This window comes from Penicillium crustosum (genome assembly GCF_028827405.1).
Source record: "Penicillium crustosum strain IBT 35664 chromosome Unknown utg000002l_segment0_segment0, whole genome shotgun sequence".
Lineage (NCBI taxonomy): Eukaryota > Fungi > Ascomycota > Eurotiomycetes > Eurotiales > Aspergillaceae > Penicillium > Penicillium crustosum.
The window spans coordinates 8258838-8276941 of NW_026623123.1; the positions used below are offsets into that span (position 1 = coordinate 8258838).

General features: G+C 48.5%; 5 protein-coding genes across 5 annotated transcripts; 3 read left to right on the forward strand and 2 right to left on the reverse strand.

The window, feature by feature from the left end:
- Positions 1 to 437: 437 nt before the first annotated feature.
- On the reverse strand, positions 438 to 3839 carry N7487_006645 (TMCO4 family protein; the record flags this gene model as incomplete). The annotated part of the gene is made up of 3 exons (XM_056874392.1): positions 438 to 1730; positions 1784 to 2469; positions 2510 to 3839. The coding sequence occupies 3 exons, from the start codon at positions 3837 to 3839 to the stop codon at positions 438 to 440; spliced, it is 3309 nt and encodes a 1102-aa protein (XP_056732112.1).
- Positions 3840 to 5034: 1195 nt separating this feature from the next.
- N7487_006646 (uncharacterized protein) lies at positions 5035 to 6974 on the forward strand (the record flags this gene model as incomplete). The annotated part of the gene is made up of 3 exons (XM_056874393.1): positions 5035 to 5100; positions 5160 to 6368; positions 6433 to 6974. Exons 1-3 carry the CDS (start codon positions 5091 to 5093, stop codon positions 6972 to 6974), a joined length of 1761 nt encoding a protein of 586 aa, XP_056732113.1. The 5' UTR covers positions 5035 to 5090.
- A 1099-nt stretch (positions 6975 to 8073) lies between these two features.
- N7487_006647 (uncharacterized protein) lies at positions 8074 to 10501 on the reverse strand (the record flags this gene model as incomplete). Its single annotated transcript, XM_056874394.1, has 2 exons — positions 8074 to 9074; positions 9145 to 10501. The coding sequence occupies 2 exons, from the start codon at positions 10499 to 10501 to the stop codon at positions 8074 to 8076; spliced, it is 2358 nt and encodes a 785-aa protein (XP_056732114.1).
- Positions 10502 to 15073: 4572 nt separating this feature from the next.
- N7487_006648 (uncharacterized protein) lies at positions 15074 to 15286 on the forward strand (the record flags this gene model as incomplete). The annotated part of the gene is made up of 1 exon (XM_056874395.1): positions 15074 to 15286. One exon carries the CDS (start codon positions 15074 to 15076, stop codon positions 15284 to 15286), a length of 213 nt encoding a protein of 70 aa, XP_056732115.1.
- A 57-nt stretch (positions 15287 to 15343) lies between these two features.
- N7487_006649 (putative C6 transcription factor) lies at positions 15344 to 17864 on the forward strand (the record flags this gene model as incomplete). The annotated part of the gene is made up of 3 exons (XM_056874396.1): positions 15344 to 15443; positions 15542 to 15942; positions 16008 to 17864. 3 exons carry the CDS (start codon positions 15344 to 15346, stop codon positions 17862 to 17864), a joined length of 2358 nt encoding a protein of 785 aa, XP_056732116.1.
- Between the last annotated feature and the right edge of the window lie 240 nt (positions 17865 to 18104).

Here is an 18104-nt window from a genome sequence, read left to right on the forward strand (position 1 = left end):
GACTCAAAACAATATCGATAGCTCGTCCCTCGTCTTCGATATAACCCAAATAATCTACCAAATTTGCTTCTAGTGAAGCCTCTTGGTTATTCAATGATATTCAATGTTATTTAAAGGATATTGTATAATTGTGCAACTTCTATCTGTCGCTTCTATAGCGGTTACTACGAATATATTTGCTCTACGAAAAAACCAGATAAAGAAGCCAGTTGGGCCAATCCGCTTGCGTGTAACTTGAGATCATATCGTGATAATTGTTGAAGCTAGGGCTGCCTCTATACATAGATGGATGGGCATATACACAATCAGATCCTAGCGAAGCCAAACACGCATGTGCAAGCTATGCGCCTCATTAAGTCTCGGAAACCGAATCAATGAAAGGAAAAGTATAAAGAGAAAAGAGGAAAATCAAGATGAGAAGAACTCTTGAGCCGACACTATTCAAACGTCATTGAGATCTCGCCATCCCGATGTCCCTGATCATGGTCCGCCCAGGCATTGGGCTCCAGGGCCATGGCTCCGAGGGCGCTGGAACCAACCGTCGGCATCGTCGGCATTGTAGAGGCAGTTCTCAACTCTGGACGGGAGTGAATTTCGTCGTGTTGGTATCGTGGGGAGTCATGGAAAGATGTGTCAAAGGTCATTTCCATCTCTTCGTGCTTCGGCACGGGAGAGAATTCATTGGGACCGTGAGGAGAATATTGCCCCGATGCTTGCGGGGGTAACGAAGAAGTCCGAGAAGCAGCTGGAAGTTCGGGCGTCTTCGGCCTCTTGGGTGCAGGAGGAGAGGGCTGAGCGGGTTGTGGTTCTGACGGAGCGTTCAAGTCTAGCTTCATGAGAGGCATAGTCGACTCTAATTCTTTAATTTCGATCGCTTCGGAGTGCAACTCGGCTCGAATGGCCTCGATGTCGAAGAGGACAGTGCCGGGGGTGCTTTCGGGCTCACTTGAATCGCGAGGGGAGGTGTTTTTGTCAACATCATATGTTTCCCATTTCTTCTTTTCCGCCATCTTGCCTCGCTTGAACAGACCGAAGCGCTTCTTCTCTGGCTTGGCCTCTGCTTCTCGACGAGCTTCATCAATCTCGCGGATCAATTCGCGCTGTCGTTCGGCATGATTATCTGGGTCTGGATCCTCAATTTCTGCAAACTCATCCTCAAGAACCTCCCAACCAACTTCCCTCAGGATTCGAGGCATAGCCGTACGATAATCCATATGACCATTCACAAGCGTGGTAATATCAAAGTTCTCGATGCCCGGTATTCCTTCGACAGCTGCGAGGCCGGCGACTTTCATGATGCCACCACTTGTGGCCCGGAAGAGGTAGCCCAAGATCCAATCATTCGTGGCATAACCGTTCACGAATCGCCCAGACACCACACTACGAGCCTTGAGGTAGTCGTCTTTGTTCGCCACAATGGGCGAGCCAAATAGGTATACATTCTGAATTAGACCGTGCGCGCCCTTTTCGGCCAGCTCTTTTAGACAAGAAAAGATCACACGCGCACCGAGGGAGAAACCAAGCAATGTAATAGGCCGGTTGCCAAGATTCCGCTCTCGCAAGGAATCGGCCATGACGAGACCGGCTGAGTTGGCGCGTGCCAACGACACGATCCAGGGATTGTCGATCAAATATGCGAGTTTAGTGAGGACAAGTGGTAGTTGCAAGGATGCCATCAGCGCCATCAGGACGGTACTACCTAGTACTTGTTGCAGACCTTGTGTTAATGCCTAAAAGAATCAGTTAGTTTAATAAGAATTACTGCACATCTTAAAAAGCTTACCTCTGTTGCCAAAATATTGATAGTGTCACCCATGCTTCGAAGCATTTCAGGCTCCCATAGCACGGAATAGATATCGCCCATAATCGGATCGACAGTACTGAAGGGTAGACGGACGTCATCAACCTTGCCGGTCATCCAGCCAGAGACTGTCACAATCAAGTTGACCTTCTTGTTATTATGAAGAGGTCGATATTCGAACGTTTGAACTGCACCCATACGCCGCTGCGAAGCTCTCATTCCAATGGTGCTTCCACCTAAAGTAGCACCAGAAGCGATTAAAGCTGTGCCGCCAGCTCCTCCCAGGAATGCACCGGTTCCAGAGATACCGACTGTAGTAAACCCGGCCGCAAGTCCAGCTCCGATGACGGGTGCCAACAGTCCAGCGGAAAGGCCAATAACCAGTCCACCGCCGACTGTCGCTAAACCCATAATCATATATTTTTTCTTCAAGGCCATCTTGCGACGCTTTTCCATGTGGTCTGACTCATCCCAATTCTCTTTCTCTGCTTGTTCTTGCATTTCGAGGGAGTCTGTGACTCGCTTTTCGAACCGCGAGATCTGTAGCCATGTTACATCCAAAGCTGCACCAACTCTTTCCAGAAGAGTTCGTGACCGAGCGTCGTATGCTGAATTTGCGATAAGCACAAGGAACAGGTCACAGAGGACAGTCCAGCGGAGATCGATATCTATGCGATCCGAGGTTGGCATCTCAGAAGGCATCTTGACCTCGGGGGGGCTCCTCTGTCTCGTGGGCCTGGTATGGCGGAGGGGGATCTAGTTCAGACGAATCCGTCTCTGCGGAGATTCTAGATGGGGAGTCAAGTTTCCGACTGGACGTAGAGGTTTTCGGTTCGCTCTCTGCCATCGGATTTTTGACTCGCGCATTCTGCATGAGTGGTGGCACCAGATCTTCCGGTTGCACCCCATGCTCCGCGAGCTGCTCGATCATAATCTGCTCAGCAGAATTGATATCCATATGAGCATAGACTCGCCCCATGATCGCCTGGCCCCATTTTCGGCTGGAATCCGAAGCTTTCTGCATCGTTTTGCGCGTGGACTTGGTTGTGGCAATCGATGCCAGATCATGATTCATATTATGGATTGCCAACCTGACAACCCCCACATACGCGATCTTTTGAGTCTCATTGAGAAGATCTTTGGTGGCCTGGAGCTGGCTGATGGAATCTCGCAATTCCTCGCCAACTAAACCAGCAGAATTGTCGCCTGCCTCTCGAAACAGGTAGCTTGTATCATCATCTAGACTTGTGGCAGACTGAGCATCTTCGTCGAGCTGCACCCGAGTATAACCCCTCCCTGCTCCTCCCAATCCTTGGTATACAGCCTCGTCGCCTTCTTCTTTGGCGCCACGAGCAACGAGTCTCCCATAGTCGTCATAGTAGTCAAATTCTCCAAGTGCAGGCATCGATTGCCATTCATCGGGCTCTGCGTCTGATTCTTCACTCTCGGGTTGATGTGCATCAGGTTGGGCGAGGCGCTGATGTGACCATTCTGACACCTGGGCGGTTCTTTGTTTCGATGTTGAGGTCCGAGGCTGGGCATGTGCACCAGAGGCCGGTGAATACTCCGGAGGTGCGGAAGTGTCCTGGGCCTCTGCACCCTTGCCTCCCTCTTCTGTATTATTCGGATTGGCTGGCTCAGGGGCCCCTGAATCCAGCTTGCGCTGTGGCAACTCCAGCTCCTTCTCCTTTTTCACGGCATCACTATAGCCCGTCGAGCTTACCGCCACATTCTGAATGTTATGGCTTGCATTCTCTCCTTCGGGGGTCTCGCGGGGTGTGGGGTCGGGTCGGCGTGCTCGAATGGGAAGGCCAAAATCATCTACTTCATCTGATGCGGGAGGATCTTGTTTAGCAGACCCTGCAGCAGGTTCGGGTGCTACTGGTTGAGATGCCGAACGCTCTGTCTCCTTTTCATTCTGATTTGTGGGGGAATCACCCTTCGATTGGGGTTCCTGCTGGGACGAAGTGGTGGCGTTCGGCGGGTTAGGTATAGGGTGATCGGAGGTGTCTACGGTGACACCCGAGGCTGCGGTCATGATTTCATGGACTGGAGGCTCTTGGGGCCCTTAAGGTGGTGTATCGGATCCCGGTTGTCCCTTGCGTCCTCACGTTCCTTCGCGATACCTTCAGGAGCTCACCCATCCGGCCTCACAATTGTTGCGTTGAGCTTTTAAGCTCTTATTTGGGTATGTTCGTCTTATCACGAGTTTCCCACGTCCGATTGTGGGCCACTAGATGGTCGGACAAGCTTGAGCAATCTCCGGCAGATGACCACGCGGCGGAAAAGGAGGGGCGGAGAATGCGGCGGAGAGATCAATTAGCCAGCACAGCAGCCACAACAAAGGATTTAAGTCAAGTTTGTAATTAAAAAGGGTTTAAAGAGTTATTGTAGAGAAAATACTTGGAAGTTGTTTGGGGGAGGTTAGGCAGATAGCAAAAGGAACTGTTGAGGGACCGAAAGCGGAAATGCGCCCATCAGGTCTGATGCTAAATAAACAAGTCTGAATGAAAACAGTAGATATTTAAATACTTGAATACTTGAATACCATATACATTCTTGTCGATACGGTTGATATTCTCTACCCTTTATTCCATGAGAGAGCGTTACACATTTAACAGGTCAATGCTTGTGAGGTCCACGTCGGAATAGCTGCATGTCTACTCCATACCACGTTTGTGGCTGCCTTATTGTATTTTGTCGAACAAAGCATAAGAAATCCCGGGAATCGGAGATAACGGAACCTTTGAATTAGCTTGACTTTCATTCCAGATCCCGGTTCTTATGATACGAGGTCATTGCCACAATGCTTCGCCCTGGGAGAAAACCCGGGTAAAGACCAAGGGTAGGGGTCTTTCACGGACACCCGAAGACCTCCGGTAGAGAGTCTGCCCTTTTGATAAGGGCGAGAAAGTCTTGATAAATAAATCCAAGGCAAGGGGTCTAGCGCAACGTCGTGTCGACGTTTGAGGCAGTGCCAGGGTACTTTGGCCCGGGACTTCAATATAACAGAAAAACACGTGTGGACGTGCTAGATGATTTCAGGTTGAAGATCGGCTCCGCCCGTCCTTGTAAGCCAACGAGAATGCGAGAAAGCATAGATTATGACGCCATAAATCGCGGGGATACAAACAGAGAATCCCCGGGGTTCAAATGCATATGTCAGGCGTGAGTCACTTGATATGCAGTAGGCTTGCGGCTCTAATTCTTGGCAGAGAGTAGCTCAGAGGTTATGATCGTTAGGGAAACCCACTTTGTCTTTTGATATGATCTGAGACACTGCTTCACCATGGCACAAGGTATGACCTTCACTTGAAGAACTTGAGAAATTCTACTAATGGGCTCCTTCTCTCTAAAGGCTCACAGGCTTCCATTGTTAAGATCGCCGGCGCGGGGTTTCGGCTCTCGCTACTCCTCAATGCTGCCGCTTGTCAACTGGCTCAGTCGAGACTGGAAATTCATAGCATCGCCAAGGGGATCTCGCTTTTCGCTCTAGCACTCAAACATGTTGGGCAGACTATTGAGGGCACCGATGTGGACCAGTCTCCAGAGGCAACTGAGAAGGCCTGGGAGATCGCCGGACAAGGCCAGATGATCTTTATTGAAATCGAACACATGCTGGACAAGCTGAAGGCAACCGATAGAGACAATGACCTCATGAGGATCCCATTACAGGAGAGACTCAAATGGTGTTTCCGGAAGCAACATGTCACATATTTACTAGCCCAGTTGGAATCTCTCAAGCTCAGCCTGATTGTGATGATACAGACAATACAGCTTGGAAAGGTTATCAAATCCAACGTTGACGATGGGATTGATACTGATTCCCTTGCATCCTCCGCCGACGATGCTATTGCCCAGGAGAAAGCAGAATGCCAGAACATGATCATCGTCCGATATTGGTCTGTCAAGCGCCTCGATCGTTTGTGGGATCTTGTGGAACAGGAGACTTTGGATGCCGGCAATGACCCGACAAACCAGAGAATCAGTTCCAATTACTCGTCCAATACGGCATCGAAGCCATTGGCCACAGCAACCAGACGCTCGGATCCGACAAGACTATCCATTATTACTCTTGGAGACAGTGACGTGGGGCTGAGTGATATGGAAAGATCCCCGAAGGATATGGTGCAACTATCCGAGAGCACATTGAACGGGCTGCTTCAACTCTGGGTGCCTTTGGTTGACCCTTCGAAACTTCACCACGCAAGCAAACGTTCCAACGCATCCAACAAGCTAGTTCAGCCTCGAGTCTACGTCTCTTCGGACACCGAAGACGACGATACCGAAGAGCTAGACTTCGATGGTCATGAAATCCGAGGTTACTACCTCGAAGGACCAACAGTGGACTGGAGAGACCCTCATTCCCAAGAGGCCCGACAGCATGCAGCAGAGCTACGCCGAAAGTACTCCAGCTACCAGGCTCACGTTGAAAGCGAACCAGAGCCAGATGAATTCAAGCATCAAGATAAGCCTCACAGTGACCCAAGGGTCATCGACTCGAGTGACGAGGACGAGCAAAGAGCAGACACTCATCGGCCCTCACACAGCACCAACTCCATGCAAGGTCACCGTTTCCACTCCAATAGCATCTCATCTAGATATCCTCCTGGTCACAACAATCCCGACAGCAGATCCAACACATACCCAAGCGGCAGTTTCCCACCCCCTAGCCATACCATACCCCGTCCTCCACCACTTCCTTCACACACACTCCCAGTTCCTCCCCAGCAGCCATACAAATACTACCCAAACCAAGACTACGCCACAGCCCCCCCGATCCATCCCAATGAACATGAACCAACCCAACATCCCAGCCATCACCATTCCCAACCCCAACCCTTCTCCCAGAGGCCCATCGCCAAACCAAGTCCACTTCGAGGCTCCCCGAGCCCGAAACCAAGCATACAACATTATCCCTAATAGCAACAAACCCCAGCCCCGCTACCATCCATCCGCATACCCACTTTCCTCCTCATCCCCCGAGTCTAGCTTCCGAGCTTCGCCGACTCGCTTGGATCAACGACCCCCATCGGTGCACCCACGTCGGTCCTCGCGCGAAGATGCCAAGGATCGACATAAGGCGTTGACTCGTAATGCTACCAGGGGATTGGCGGGGATCGGGGCTATTGCTGGATTCATGGATGCGCTAGAGGCATTTTCGATCCTTTGATCTACATTGCATTACTTTTACGCTTTTTCTTTGGTTCGGTGTATTGGGTTTCTTGATTTTTCCCGGGGAGTCGAATAGACCGAGTTGGTTGGTCCTGGTTTCGGTTGGCTTTTGATATCCCTGTTCTGCCTATGCAATGAATTGACGAACCTATTTTTGATTGAGACTAGTTGAATAAAGTATGATTGACGAGTTGTTTGTTTATACATGATTACATGTGATTACTCCAGGGCTGTTCGTTTATCCATGGGCTCGGATCTTCTATGGATCCCGACTCCACGAGGGTGTTATACAACACATTCTCAAATGAGTAAAAGGTCCCCTCAAAATAGTGAAAAAGGAATCCTCCTGTCGAAATACATTAGCAACAAAGCATCCACATGTCGATCTAAGAACGACAAAGCCTTCAGACTTTCACCCTTTATCCTTCGTCAAATGCGGGTTCGGGCTCGGCTCGGAGTCAGTCCGAAGACCGAGTACAACACAAGCCAATGCCATCAAAGACATATATACCAATGCAACACACATGTAACATCATACCCCATAGTACAAAAAGGAGTCAAGATCCCGAACCCACATCAAACCCATGTTCTGGAATACATCCCTGATATGTAATCAATAAATCCGAAGGGTTCCATAGCGGAAGTTCCGATTCTCCCGAACCTCCGACAGCGCTTTGCGAATTGTATTTGTTCGGGCTAAATGCGTTAATGTGACATCCGTTGGGATTTGGAATATTCTCTTCTTTGTTGGGGGTTTCTTCTCTTTCTCTTTTTCTTTTGTTCTCGTCTTGGTGACTTGTCTGTGGCGGGTTTTGCTGGATACTGGTGGGTATGTCTGTTATTTTCCAGGTCCTATACTCCCATCTACATATCAGGGTTGAGTTATTGAGCTGGGCTCTACCTTTTTTGGGACTTCTTCGATTTTTTTTCTCGTCTATTGGTAAGTATAACATACTTCTTTGGTATGACTATGGAATATCCGTTTGGAATATTAACAAGTTGATATGTATATACAGTTCATATTCATGATCTATGACCTTACATAGACTAACATGTGCATCCATTCCAGGCTTCACCCATCCAGGGTTCCGATCACCTCAAAACTCAGGTAAAGGCTGCACTCCAAAAATACTCCCATCAGGAAGCCACCCATCCAACTCCATGCCCGCCCTAGCCATATGCTGCCCAGCAGCACTAACCGGCATCCTCTGCGGCCCATACGAGTACTGAGGTGGCAACGTCGCCTGCGCATGCGCATGCGACACCGAAGGCTGATACCCTGCCGTGCTCATGGGGTAGAAATGCGGGTTATGCCCACCATCCATGGCCCACATGTTGGCACCACCCATCGCTACGTACCCGTCGCGCATGTTGTCTATTGCCGGCGGCATTGGGGCCATGGTAACGACGGGGAATGAGTCCATCGTCGATGGAACTTGATCCAAGTGCGCATCTTGGGTTTGGCTTTGGCTTTGACTTTGTTGGCTTGGGGTTTGGCTAGGGTGTGATGCTAGACCCGAGATCGACTCGGCAGTACCGGTCGACGGACTCCCCGATAAAACTCGAGAACCAACTTCTATCCCTCCACTCTGCCGCCTCTCCAGCCGCTCATACCAATCCCGACCCTTGACGCCCACGACATAATACCACCGAGTGGGGATATGGTACTTACCCCCGCCACTGGCCTCGCTTAGCTTGCTCGCCAAAGCATCGAGGTAGTAGGCCACGTTCACGGCCTGCGCGGTGACGACTTCCCCAAGAGCACCGGTACGCACGGAGAAATGGATTTTCAGCAGGGATGTCACGGCCATCGCGAACCGGGTGTACATGAGATTCGGGAGTTTACGCAGCGTATTCGTGCTGCAGGTCAGCACAGCGTCCAACATTTCATGTGCAGCGTTCATCCATTTGATGTTGATGTCGATGCGGATTGCGCTGAGTGGACCATCTGGTGCTTCGCTGCCGCCGTTGCCTTGTTCATCGAGGGTTGGCAGTGTGTAATATCGTCGCTTTATTGCGTTTGGGTCGCGATACCCTTCTCCTACGCCGAGTTCGTACATCGCTAGTGCTGTGGAGCGGTATTCGAGGATCATGGGGACTAGTTTGATGAAATCGGTTAGTATTGGGTGGTATTGGACGCATCATGAGGGAGAACTGGTGTTTCTTACCGGTAAGCATTTCGGAAGGAGTGTTCTTCTTCCACGTCTCGAGCCGCTTGTCGAACCAGCGCAGCACGGCTTGGACCCGCGACTCGGTTAGAGGCGACGTGGTACTGGTGTCGTCCAGACCGAACGAGGACATTGCTTCATCGGTTATCCGCTGGAGCTCGAACCATATCGCCACATGTTGATCCGTTCGATGCGGCGAGTTTTCCAGATGGCTGAGACACTCAGCCATCCAGTCGTTGAACTGGAGTAAATTTGGACGACGGGTTTTCATCGCAACACTCGAACCGAGATGGTAACAGCCGAGGACTGCCCTCGCCTGCTCAGCCAGCACCTCGTCATGTCTGCTCTTGCGATCGGACTTTTTCGAGACACGACGTTTATTAGCTAACCCAATTTCTAGTGCCATTGTCGAAGCGATGTGCGTGTACTGATAAAGCTGCAGCTTCAATGGCGAAGCGGGCGGGAGATAAAATATGATCATCAGCAGCAGCGCTTGCACTAACTCTAGTGACTTTTCGCCTTCGATGAAGAACCGCTCTGAATAGAGACGGACCATCTCGCGGTTCAGCACGGTTGCCAGGCCTGCATCGACAGATATGGCTGTCGCGGCAATCACAGAGAGAAAGAGGATTGGCTTTGTTTGTCGCAGTTGAGCTGCCGTGGTGTTCGAAGGCAAGACGACCAACGGAAAGAAGAATGCGAGTTCGTGAATGAAATACGCCACCAATTGCTCCGCGTCTTCAAGGGAGAGAATCCCCCGATCGATCACGTCGTCCGTCGGAGGAAGCCTTTCCTGCTCGGACACAAAGCCAGCAGACATACCGGTGAAAGTCGGCGGCGCCGAAAAGCCACCACTATCATGTCCGCCGGGGTGCGGGGTATTTAATAACTCAGGGGAATAGTCCATATAACGGACATCCTCGGACGAGTGAGCGGAATGGTCCCGCAAGGCAAGACTGCTCTTAAAATCGGCATCGCCCGAATCATGATCCTGGACATCGTCCGCGTCGCTTTCGCCACTAGAATCCGGTTCTTCTTCTTCGGGGATGCGATTTTTCAACAGCGAACGCATCATCCGCATCTCCTTCTCGAGCTGGGCGACACGTGAATCTGTCCGTTTCCGGGGCCGCCGTCTCTGCGGCGCCACGAAGACACATGATCGCTTGCCCTTGGCACATCGCTGACATTGATTAGGCGTGGATGGGCTGGGGAGACAGCGGACCTTAAGGCTCCGGCAAGACTCGCAGGATCTATTTAATTGCTGGGCGGCTGATCCTTGGGGGTTGCTTGATTCGCCTTGAGGTGTGGAAGAGGTCTCTGACATATTCACACACACAGGCTTGCCAGAAACCGTCATGGAATGAGAGTTTGGTGGTTGTTTCGCATAAATTATGAGACGGCCTCAATGGTAGGTCCGAGTAACGATTGTTACTGGGTATATCGAGTCATTTTATCGAGTGAAAATCGTGCAATGGGGGGGACTGACATGAAAGTTGAATCAACCAAAAAATGTCCGATAGATTTCGATGTCAGACCCCACAAGGATGTGAATTAAAGAATTCAGGAATTTATCATGTGAAAGCTAGAAAATTAAATCGAAGCTTAAAGCAAAAAGATGCTAAAACATTCAGGGAAGGCTAGAAGCCCTGGAGAAGTGGAGAAGGTAAGAATCCTTGTTTCTCCGCGCTAAGTTGGATAGAAGATAAAATACATATAATGTATAGTCTGGTAATATTACATACACGTATACATCAGATTCCGGGCCGATATGTCTCTCCTTTCTATTTTAGTGCTTATCCCTTGCCGCTTTTTGATCACCACGTTACAACCTTGGAAGAACACAATCCGGGGCATTATATAGTTACATTCAGCACTCTTCAATGCTCAATGTTATCCTCTAGCTGGGAGAGCACAGGAATAGAGGACATTTATTAGCATTACTATTCCGCGGCTATGCCGCTACACCACTAATTGACTCTTTGACAATGCTTGAGGCTCGATCGCTCAGCGCCTTGGAGCGGTTTTTGTTCAATTACACAGGCATAAACGAACAGATCTTCACACAGAACAAAGCTAAACATAAGGTTCGATTAAACTTACCACCCCATCACCAACATTTCTTTTTCCCTATCAAAATCCATATCTGGATACCTCGCTGTTGACTATCCATACTCTCAAATGCCAACTGTCCAAAACTATACGTATATACTTACTGGGCACAACCAATGCCTTGCCGCCGGCTATGCAATTGTAACGTCTTCGACGTGGCCTATTATACATGGCTATCTATGGACATCTAGTGCCCACAAAGTCTATGCCGTTTTTCAACTCCACTAGGCAATGTAAGCATACGATGAAGTGAAATCAATCTTATGTATGGTATTGTTTAAATGGTTCTTATTCCTCCACGTTAGATATCTAGGATTAATCCTAGTAGTAGTAAATCAATTGAGCCAGACATATATATTTATATACGAGTAAACAACTGAACTAAGCTCCCTGATAAAGCGGCAACCCCCCGGGCGGCAAAATCTAAATCCGGTACACACAAGTACATATGTAGGACACTACTAACTACTAGTAATATTCGAGTGATCGACCAATATTCTTTCACGGTGGCTGGTTCAGGGAGAAGATAGGCACCAGCGTATACCTACCTAATTGACTTATAAATGAAACGGTTATGAAGGTTGAAAGCCTAAAGCTAAACATAGCGAATCATTATGCTACCAAATCTCCACTGCAAAGCCATTGGTATCGACAGTCCATTCATTATTGGCCTATCGAAAGTGCCCGACGGCTAGGGCCGGTTGCCCCAATCGGTTCATGTGCCTTTTATTCTCGCTATAGCTTCCTATTTGCGGAGATGAGGGAAATAGGTAAATATGAATTCGTACTTTTAAGGATATAAACATTTTTGTTACCATATAAAAATGATTTATCAAAAATTGGAAAATATCAACGGCCAATTCTCTGAATACCCTGACCGGTCGCAGTGAAATAACACTCTGTGCGATATCCACTGAACAGAGTATTAAAGTCTCATCGGGATATAGATCGTCTTCACCAAGGAGTATAAATTGACCCTTGGGCTATATCTGCATGTCTCAATTGTTGTTCACCCCACAATGAGCCCACTTAACGATGAGCCAGAAGACGATCCTTATAAGCATGTGACAAAGGATTCAGCTGATCTTCCTCCGGGAATGATATTCTCGGTATGCCGGATAAGTGGGCACTATGGAACATTCGAGCAAAAGAGGTGTTCTTTGACATGTGCTATGTACTTTGTAGAGTTAAATGTGGGTTTAAAGCCGTAGGGTGAGATTTCCAATCCCAGTCAGTCGGTTATATATATACAGCCGGTAACAACGCTGCTTTATTGAGGAGATTTGTGCGATTTCCCTGCTTGTTATTAACCAGTTACGAACTATCTGGGTAGATTTATCTCTCGTGTCCACTCTGTGTCTCGACAAGTATTTTAGCGCGTGATTTCTGGCGGCAATGCCCGTGGTTTATGGAATAGATGGACATGTCTCCGAACGTCTTTAGGCTCTGTATATGTTGTATGTTGACAGCCGACATCTTTCCCTTACAAAGTACAGTTATCCACGGGTACCACATTCCGTTGTGGATCTGCATGTTTGTTTCAATTTGCCTCTATACTAATGTGGAAAACCACATGCCACGATTTTCAGAGTACTCCACTTTCAACGCCAAGTAACGCGCGGAGGGACAATTCCACCTCAGCGGTATGCCCCTGGGCACGTGCTCCCATTACTTCGAGTTATTAAGCTTGCAAGCTATGAGCAGAAATGCTATCTTTCCGATATCATGAAAAGAACTAGTTCAAGTCTTCCCGATTGCACAGCTGGAAAATAAACCCGATCCACTCATAGTCGACATGGGGAGTAAAGGCTATAATTTGAAGAAACTAAAATAGCAATTTTCCAGATTAGGCAAGCTTGATTTTCATTTCTCCCTGTTATAGTAGGAGGAAGATCCCATGAGGCTCGGGCTCGGGGTTTCTTCGGAGAGTGACCAGTGCACAACAGAAAAAGGCTTAACTTCTTACGCAGTCTTATATGATTGGCCATCTTCAAGCTGTACAGATTACCTACGTCCCTAAATGCGCTGCGATTCGCTGCTGTTGATCAAGTCTGGGGAGTATCTACTATACCCTCCATCCTCTAATATGCAAATGATGAGTTTTTTGCGCCGCTGTAACGCATAACGGAACATTGGAGATCATTGCTAGAGGCGAGTGGGATTTCCTCCGGAAGTTTCCCGGAGACATTGACATAAAGCCGGTCTCCTGAGTTGATCATGAAACTTTAACCGAAGATTGGCCGCAGTACTAGCTGGTAAAGATGATATCTTAGTGAAGGGCGATCCATATCTAACCTTACATACATGAACTCTATCAACCCGGGTAATTGTGCGGGTCGGGCGGCGGTCAGACGGAAGTGATGTTACAGGAGAGGACGCGTATGTCCCGATGATTTTCTAAGCACCACTTTATGTTGATACCAGCCAAGCCGGTCGAGTTAGGAGACGCCAACGAATATAGCGTTGGCGAAATGCGCGTCCTCGCCAGCTATGGGCATATTAGTTTTAAATTTGCGTTTCACATATAGAACTCTGCCGGTTGTCCACGTGTTAAAGTTAAAACTTCGTAATCTCAACAGCAATGCATCATTGAGGAACCTTATGAGGTTATAAGACGTTGTCTGCGAATTTGGAAATTGTAGTATAAATTCCTTACCAATACATGAATATATATCAAAATAGGACCTGTGGCGCAGCGGTAGCGCGTGAGATTCCAGACCTCAAGGTCATCCGTTCGATCCGGGTCGGGTTCATTTCTTTTTTGATTTTGATTTTTTGAACCTCGTATTTTAGGTTTAGAGGAATTAGATAGAGCATCCATATTTTATTGTAATCGTCATAATTCAGCTAGGCCCAACAATCTCGTATAGTATTCTTAGTATGTTTGTTTTCTATAAAGACCATCTAACCAGTTAGTTGTATATTATCGACACTGGGACGACAATTTAGACGTGCGGGACTACAACGTGACTGAGCATCGTTTCAACCTTTCTACTGTCAATAGCGACCGTACATAACTTCTCTTGGGGTCAAGCACAATAATGTCGTCAATCGGAGCGAGGCATTTTGAATATGGTCAATGCTCGTTGGGTTGATATGTTGTCTGACCTTTTCGTTGATGTAACTGCTGTCCGCATTGATGAGGATAAACAGCAGAATGGTCATCCGGAAGTGCTACTGTGCAAGGATGGGCATCACTATGGGGCAGATTATCTAAAGCTATCTATATATTCTCGCTGGTGGGTGATACATGTGAGTGATGTATTCCCCTTGTGTGGAAGTCTCTTCGGGGGTTTCCAGTCAAAATCTCATATATATATATATACATGTATACTGGAAGAGTAACATAGCCTGAAAACTTTAACCCGAATAAGTCTATATGCGTAAACCCTGTAATATCGGACTGGCCGACCAATTGGCTCTAGTCAAATAAACACCAATGAACAGACCAAGAGTTGAGAGTCCGCGATGTGATCTATAGCCATCATATCTTACCTGGACGACTGGCTGATTTCCTTTAGGTGCAAATGCAAGCGCTCGTTTCGACGAGGCTTGCGTGGTAATAACTGACCTATTCATACTCATGTACTCATTTACATATGTAACATGGTGCATATAGACGAACTATAACTAGAATACCGATCGTCTGTCTTGCATACGCGCTTTCTTTATCTGATATCCAGGGTGACAGTCTCAGTACGCGTGTTTGTTTTTTGCATATACCTGGTGATGGTATATTTGAGCTAAATATAACCATAGAAGACGTAGATATACCAAAATTTTATCATAGGTATATTTAGGTAGCTTTAGGCTTTTCACGATGTATATGAGCTTCGGAGTCGACGGAGATAACGGCCTTTTACCCAAACGGGACAACGACTCCACCTGGGCAAGACCCGGCGCTGAGTCATCGCGGGTTGAAACTCCAGTCAACCAGTCACATGCTCGCATGCCCGGCCCCAAGCGATCCATGGATAATTTGGTGCATATGCGATCGATTACTATTCTCGTATTTTCGTCAGATATTTCTTGAACTACTAAGCTTCAGGAAATATGGGAAACGAGACCCGATTTACTTCAACTTAGCGCCATGTCATTCCATTCAGCTTCACCAGAGGAGCCGAATCTCTTCCCCGTCAACAATAATACTCTACCTACGAATTTGACCGCCACCTTTCCCCGCCACGCGGGTGAGGAACCCCGAGCTCGAGCTCCCGCAGCTGTGTGACCTGCCGCCGCAGAAAAGTCCGATGTAACAAGAGGTCCCCGTGTTCGAATTGTACTAAAGCCGGTATCGACTGCATTTTCCCTCCTCCTGGTCGTGCGCCGCGGAAATCGAAGCGTCCACCGGACGCGGAGCTGCTTTCGCGGTTGCGCCGTTTGGAGGGTGTGATTGATCACCTTAGGAGCGGTGGTAATACAGAAGGTGCATCGACATCAGCCCAGGCGGGGTCATCTACGCCTGGATCTTCGACCGGTCGAAGCGAACCGACTGCGCCCACGTCTGCCTCGGCTGAGCCACAGAAACCACCCAACCAGGCTGACGGCGACCGCCCCTGTCCGTTCGAAGAATCGGACCCCAAGAAACTTGCTCCCAAAAAGTTCGAGAATGAATTTGGGCGGTTGGTCATTGATGAAGGCCGGAGCCGATATGTTAGCAATCGACTCTGGACCAGTCTAGGGGACGAGGTAGATATCCCCCATTTTCTTTTGCCACCCAGTGTACTTTATACTAACATGATTTTTTTTTTTAGATCGAGGAGCTGCAAGATATCCTTGATCATTCATCGTCAGGGGAAGATGATACACCTTCACCAGAATCTTCTCACTCGGGTTCACATGACGGGTTCATTTTTGGATTCTACTCACTTTCAAAATCTCTTCGAGAGTTTCATCCCCCCACGCCCAAGGTTGCAATACTTTGGGAAACATATCGGGAAAACGTGGCCCCTTTGATTACCATCGTGCACCGACCGACTGCTAAAAACCTATTTGCCGAGGCAGCACGGTACCCAGATGCGCTGGACAAAAATTCAGAGGCACTAGTATTTGCCATGTATCTTTGTAGCATTGTCAGTATGAAACCTGACGAGTGCTTGAGCCGGTTCGGCGAAGACCGATCTACTGCTGTCAAGCGGTACAGGTTTGCTACAGAGCAAGCGCTGGCAAAAGCCGGGTTCTTGAATACACAAAGTTTGGTCCTTCTACAAGCCGCTGTCTTATTCTTGGTCTGCGTGCGACGAGAAGATGATAGCAAGTTTGTGTGGTCCATGACATCGGTCGTATTGCGCCTTGCTCAAGGTTTAGGCTTACACCGGGATGGCACCAATTTCGCTCTGAAACCGTTCGAAACAGAGATGCGGCGCCGCTTATGGTGGCATATATCGCTGTTGGATGTCCGCTCATCTGAAGATCATGGGACGGACCCGCTCATTAACGAGAACATGTACGATACTCTACTGCCATTAAATATCAACGAAGACGACCTGTCGCCTGAAATGGAAGAGCCCCCTAAAGAGCGAGAAGGCTGCACGGATGCAACATTCTGCCTCATTCGTTGTGAGATCACGAGCGCTTTGAGGAGAGCAAATTACGTGTGTCCCAGGGCCCAGTTTCGTGCACCTAACAGCCTACCGCCCATAGATCGCGCTGGGCGGATGATTCAAATTATCAGTGATCGATGTGAACAACGGTATATCAGGCACTGTGATATGAACGTCCCCGTGCAGTGGTGCTCTGCCACAGTTGGGCGTTTGATCCTTGCCAAATTATGGTTGATCGTCCATCACCCCATGACCCGAAGAGACCGCGGAAATGTGTCACAAGCAACCCGAGAGAGCTTGTTTCTGACTGCAATCGAGGTTCTCGAGTTTGGCCACTTGCTTGAAACCGATCCCAAGACCGCCAAATGGGGCTGGTTGTTCCGGACCAATATGCAATGGCACGGAGTCGCATTTGTTCTGTCTGAAATATGCGTGCGGCCAATTTGCCCTATGACCGATCGAGCTTGGGCCGCTGTGAGTTCGATCTACACGGAATGGGCCACGCAGGCCACGCATAAGAAGGGCATGCTGTGGCGGCCACTCGCCGCCTTGATGAAAAGAGCTTCTGCCATTCGGACCAAGCAACAGCAAGAATTGCTATGCAGTTTTGGACCATTACCCACCAGAACAGAGCCCGTTCAAAGTATCCCTAATAGCAATGCCCTCCCCCGGATTCATATGCCAACGGGGATGTTGGATTCGCCCCCAACAAATCGACCAGGCCCAACACCGCAGGTTATATCTGATGCAGACTACAATATTGACCTCAGAAATGGACCAATAGGCATTTTTCAAGAAATGTTCCCTGGCACGAACATCTTAGCGACATCAAACGAGCTATTTGATGCTCCACCGGCGCAGAATATTGTCTCGGCGTCAAGTTTCCTTGCAGGTCTGCCCCACAACACAGACACGAGCAATCCATTCTTGAATCAGATTCCACTTCCCGAGGCTAGTCAGCTCAACTGGGAGGAATGGGACCAAGTCATTCGTGATTTTCAGATGGATGTTGAAAATGAGGATTCTCAGCCAGTCAATGGAACCAATGCCACCGAATGGTTTGTCTAGCCTCTTTATGAAGGGCGACTTCTTTCTCGCCTGAAACTTTGGCTATTAATGATCTGATGATTTATGGCGTTGGTTACTGGATGATATCCCACTCCCCTCACTGTTATTATACTCCCCTCTCTTGTGCACTACATATATCAGCGACACTCTGTCGTAGCACCTTATACCCAACATCAAATACAAATTCAAATAAAGAAACCATCTAAACACATCAATCAAAGAATTCACCTTTAACCATGA